This window comes from Montipora foliosa, chromosome 14 (genome assembly GCF_036669935.1).
Source record: "Montipora foliosa isolate CH-2021 chromosome 14, ASM3666993v2, whole genome shotgun sequence".
In the NCBI taxonomy this organism is placed as follows: domain Eukaryota; kingdom Metazoa; phylum Cnidaria; class Anthozoa; order Scleractinia; family Acroporidae; genus Montipora; species Montipora foliosa.
In genome coordinates this window covers 6,953,614-6,958,613 of record NC_090882.1, presented here as the reverse complement: position 1 = coordinate 6,958,613, position 5,000 = coordinate 6,953,614, and the positions used below count along the sequence as shown (strand labels likewise).

At 40.0% G+C, this 5,000-nt stretch overlaps 1 protein-coding gene across 5 annotated transcripts in view; it reads right to left on the bottom strand.

The window, feature by feature from the left end:
• LOC137985227 (outer dynein arm-docking complex subunit 2-like) overlaps positions 1 to 5,000 on the bottom strand; it is a 47,681-nt gene that overhangs the window by 7,707 nt on the left and 34,974 nt on the right. For 4 of the 5 annotated variants that reach the window (XM_068832776.1, XM_068832775.1, XM_068832774.1 and 1 more), the window contains 6 exons: positions 4,088 to 4,269; positions 2,814 to 2,877; positions 2,503 to 2,553; positions 2,245 to 2,322; positions 1,468 to 1,578; positions 104 to 147 (listed from right to left, as the gene is read on the bottom strand). In XM_068832776.1, coding sequence (XP_068688877.1) covers positions 104 to 147; positions 1,468 to 1,578; positions 2,245 to 2,322; positions 2,503 to 2,553; positions 2,814 to 2,877; positions 4,088 to 4,269 — 530 coding nt within the window. The remainder of the gene's footprint in view (positions 1 to 103; positions 148 to 1,467; positions 1,579 to 2,244; positions 2,323 to 2,502; positions 2,554 to 2,813; positions 2,878 to 4,087; positions 4,270 to 5,000) is intronic. The other variant, XM_068832777.1, reaches the window with a different exon arrangement.

Below are 5,000 nucleotides of genomic sequence, written 5' to 3'. Positions count from 1 at the left end.
TAACAGCAAAACAGATAGTAGTCAAATTGAAGAAGTCCAAGTGCTGAAACTGGTAAACAAAACTACCGAATAAATTTTGTTTAAAAAAAAAGAATAATCTTACGTAGCGATAGCCTCTGCTATCCATCGTTTAAGTTCGTCGTCTTCCTATATTATAGAAAGGGAGAGACAACTCGTTAAAATTTGACAAAATCGTCAATAAGACACCAGGTAAAGCGTTTCTTGGATAACCGGTCAGGTCAGTCGGTAGAGAAACGAGATTTACACTGCGATATTCCGTGAGTTTTAAGCCCCGCTGGGCCAGTTCTCGAGGATTTTCTCGGCCTGGGGGTGCTTCTCCAAAGTCCCGAAACTTTTCGGGCGTATTTCAGGTAACACAAAACGATTTGAGCCTTCAAAAGCAAAAAGTTTCTATTCATAAAACTTAGCAAGTGTTTTGTTTTCACTGGTCTCGAAAAGATGTTCAAAGATTAATTTTTTGAGAAGCCGTAGCTCATAGTTTCACGAATTGCTTTTCAGACCCGAATATATTCGGAACTTTTGAGAAACACACGCCTGGCCTCAGTTGTTCAAACAATGGATAGCGCTATCCGTCGGAGAAATCACAATCCATTGGGTAATTCATAGCGAAACCAATTGCGCTATCCAATCGATAGTGGTTTATCCGGTGGATAGCGCTATCCACCTTTTGAACAAATGGGGCCTTGGTCTCTCAGTTAGGACTTCAAGATCTACAACTGTGACTTCGACGAAAACGTCGCCTCAAAATAAAACTTTTCTATCGTCTTTCGCGATTATTCCTAGATCACGTCGCACATTGTGGACGAAGTATCGCGAAAGTTGATTGCGTACGAGCGATTTCAGAGAAAAAATAAGAGAACTAACTCACAGATTCACATTTGTATGCTCACGTTGACGTCAACACTCTAATTTGGTGATAAATTCCTGTCGTTTTTATGCAAAAAATATGAACAAAAATGCGTCGCACGTGCAGCACGATCTTTTTACTCTTTTAACCAATGAGATCACTGTTTTGTCGATGCCCTGCGTAGCCATCGTTGTTTCTTAAATCCCCTAATACTCGTTTGCGGCGTCAAAGAACACATTTTTTTCTTTCCTGTATGGTATTCTATAACTCATTTTGAGTCCTACGGGTTCTTCAAATGCGAGTGAATTTGTCAGGAGCCTGCAGGGGCGGATCTAGGGGGAGGGTGCAGGGGGTGCGCACCCCCTCCTTCCCTGATATGACCTGCGGCTTTCTAATACAACTGGTATTCTGCAAAGAAAAAAAAAACGTCACCAGTCAGCTATGCCATTCCTTAGTGGTGCATCCCTCCCTCCTTAGAAAAATCCTGGATCCGCCCCTGAGGCTGTGCCTTGACCTTTCGCCGTTTCACCTCAACTGGATGCTACATCTCTCCACTGTTCCTTCTTGGTTTCAGTGAAAGCGATCATTTATATTCTTACCGTGCTTACAAGCTCAATTAGAAGAGGAACCACGTCATAATCTGTAAGAATGGACAGATTTTCCCTGTCTTTCCCAATATTGACTATCGCTTTGGTGACAGCTATAAGCACCTAGGAGCAAACAGCACAAGAGGAGTTAGGCAGTTTTGACTTGAATCGAACCGAACCGAAACGATTGCAAGAAGCCTTAGATTTAAATTTAATTGCTCCTTTCGTAAAGTTGCGAACTCCGATGTTCATATCATAATCAATGGTTTTGTTGTATTAAAAAAGATGTGATATGACAACGCCGATGAATGATATGAACAGAGTTGCTTTTAGTATGGTGACTCGGGGATAATCGGAAAAAACCTCGAGTCTCTTATAACTGTCCGAACTAGTAATCGGAAGGTTGTCGCTTCGAAGGAGCACTTGGATTTTTTCCGAGTATCCCCGAGTCTCCATTCCAAAAAGCAATCTTTTCAAGGGATTTTTTGCTTACTTCCGCCAGTCACTCAGGCGATAAGGGTGAATTGTGAAATCCATCATTTTGATTAGTTAATTTTAAGTAAATTTAGTAGTTTCTGTTTTCAACGGTCTGCCAGCTGTCGCTTGCAGGAAAAAGCTGCGAAACCGGCCGTCGGTTGGAAGTCGAACTTTTTACTACGCATTTTTATGACAGGCACAAGAATGACGTTCTACAGTAGTTAGGTCTTTTTCGAGCAAGTAAAACTGGGAAACAGGGAGCCAAAGACAAAATATTCTCGGGAAAAGAGAATCAAGCCTTCTTATAGGTACCTGTTTATTATCCGACCGTAAAAGACTGGTAATGAGTTCCAGGCCTCCAACAAACGATCGCACAACGTCAGCTGACTCCTGGAACAAAGATTAAAAAAACATTTTCTTAATAACTGATGAACATTACGTTTAAAAAGCCACCATGAAATTATAAAGCTGGCAGCCATTCATAACCATCCGTTTGCGAACTTCTGCCGGCTCTTATTAAAACCTTTAGCAGCGGTCCAAGATAAAAAGGCTTCTGTTTTCGTAGTTTACCTCTTCGTTGACAACGCACGCACTAATCGCTTCTGCTGCTCCAGCCACAACCTGAAAACAACGAACCAATCAGAACTACAGGCAACGTCGCAAATCAGAAAAAGAGCGCGGAGAAAAAGTGCACTAAAAGCGTGCGAATTCTTTGTTTTCTGACTGGCTGAAAAAGTGGCGCAAATGAAGCTACCGCGTCGCAGAATGTTCTGTTGGCTTTGCGGCAAATCAATTGAAATACCAAGATCGAATAAATCGCAGTATTTAGAGAAAATGAAAATTGCTTTATATATAATTCATTTAGAACTAGCACTACTTACTTTCGGATCAGGAAATTTCAATAGCGACCAAAGCAACCTGAGTCCATCAGTGCGAAGGACAGCACTACAACATAAATACGAAATATATATATATTTTAAAGTTTAACAATCAATGCTGCGACGAGATGCCACTAAACATTTTAATATCTGAAAACGTATTTAAAAATTAGAAACTGATTACGTTTCGACATTCTCGGAAATCATTAGGGAGTTTAAGCATGAGCGTGTTCAGAGACGCGGACGGCAACCGGAAGTGAGCTGTTTTCCCTTTTAACTTGTCTTCACACAACCACATTTACATTGCCAAGTATGTTTTCTCCATCAGAGATGATTAGTATAAAAATCTGGGAGACACCACTGTCCTAGCGCACGAAATGTTCTCTTCCGGTTGCCGTCCGCGTCTCAAAAACGCGCGTGCTTAAGCTCCCCATTATCAAATCAAGAGCCTTCCGCTTCGGCAGATAACACAAACTTTGGCCTTGATAATTATCACTATCACGCTCAACCTCATCCAATAATTGTTAAATATATGAGATTTTCAACCTCTGTTAATGCATTTCTCGTGCTCTGATTGGTTCACTCAATCTCGGTTATCAGGTCATATACCTTAGTTTGACCTTACATGGTAAATGATTGCGCTAAGCGTTGCTAAGCTAATTTTTTTTGCCGAAAAACGGAATTTCTCTCTGAATGTGCAAAAAAAAAACGTTTTTTTGGAAAGTTTGGATCAATTCCGACGTTTAGAAGTACGCGACGAGCCTGCGTCTGTCTGACCACCAGGTGTTACGTATTTCTCGCTTTTTACGGAATTCAATTAAACAATTATTCCCTTCGCGCTTCCAGGATATGAGACTGGTTATAGCCAACTCGGCGCCACGCGACTCTTTGGCTATTAACCATTTCATATCCAACGCGCGCTCATAGAATAATTGTTAAATATACTAATAGAAATTATACGTAAACTGAATAAATGGGTCCGCGAAGATTAGCAATATAAAATAGCTACCTGCGGGCCCTTCCACCTGTTGTTGTTGTTGTTGGCGTAATAGGTTACCATGGCAACATGAACACTCTCCAGAAACATTCTATATTTCGTTTTTACTTGCTTATATCTCAAAAATGAACTCGGTGACCCCCATTTGTTATTGTAGAATAGTAATTAACAATCTTAGATAGAACTATCAGCAAAGTTTTAGCAAATCTTTGGGAGTCAATTCAGAGCTACCTTAATTTTTTCGAAAATTCAACCCTTGAAACGAAACGTCAACACTCACCCCCTGCACGATTCTTCTTTGGCGCAGACTGCTAGTACCTTTGTCGCGTTTATAAGAACTGCATTTTCCGTTATGTTAAGAAGTCGTACCACAACTGGAATAACCTTGTCGTCTCTGAGCGCCAGGCGTGTTCGCTTACTGTAACCAAATTGATGCACAGCTCCAAGCGCATTAGCCAGAACCTGAAGAATTAGCAATGATAATTATTCTCAATTAATCTTTCAAAAAAGCTGAGCTTGAATAGTGGTGTAACTATTTTCTCCTGTTACGTAATTTTAGAAATCTTTCCCTTGTAAATAATAATGTATTTTATTGTAAGTTTTTATTGAATTCGCATTTTCATTATTTAACAGAGAACTCCAAGTTTGTGAGTGACTATAGCTACTGTCACGTGCTACCCTCATTAAATAAATTTTCTTACCTACTTATTTACTTACTTACTTGGCTTAATTCTTAGATTGACGCAAACAGTACCTGACTTGGACTTTAAACCTCTCTTGTATAAAAGCCTTCGACGTTTAAACTTATACTCAATAATGCGCATGCGCAATCCAACAAAAAATACGGTTTTTGACTAAAGTCTTAACCTTGGCAAAAAACTCGTGGCAAGTTTTCAAATAATCTTTTTGTGATGGACGTCAATATCTTTATCAAACTGAGGTTGAAAGAGTAGCCGTTCATAGCCTCTCTGTTAATCATGCAGTTGACAATATTGCAATAACAGTTTCATGAGAACTGAAGGGTAGGATTTTTGAAAATGGCAAGCTCTCAGTGAACTCTGGGTACTTTCATTCCCTTGTGATGGCTACAGGCCAATTTGGTGCTTCATTTGAAATTACAGGTTTGTCCGGTTGCCTCCACAAAGAAATGGAACTACCTAGCATTCAGTAGGAACTTATTATAAGAAGAGTAT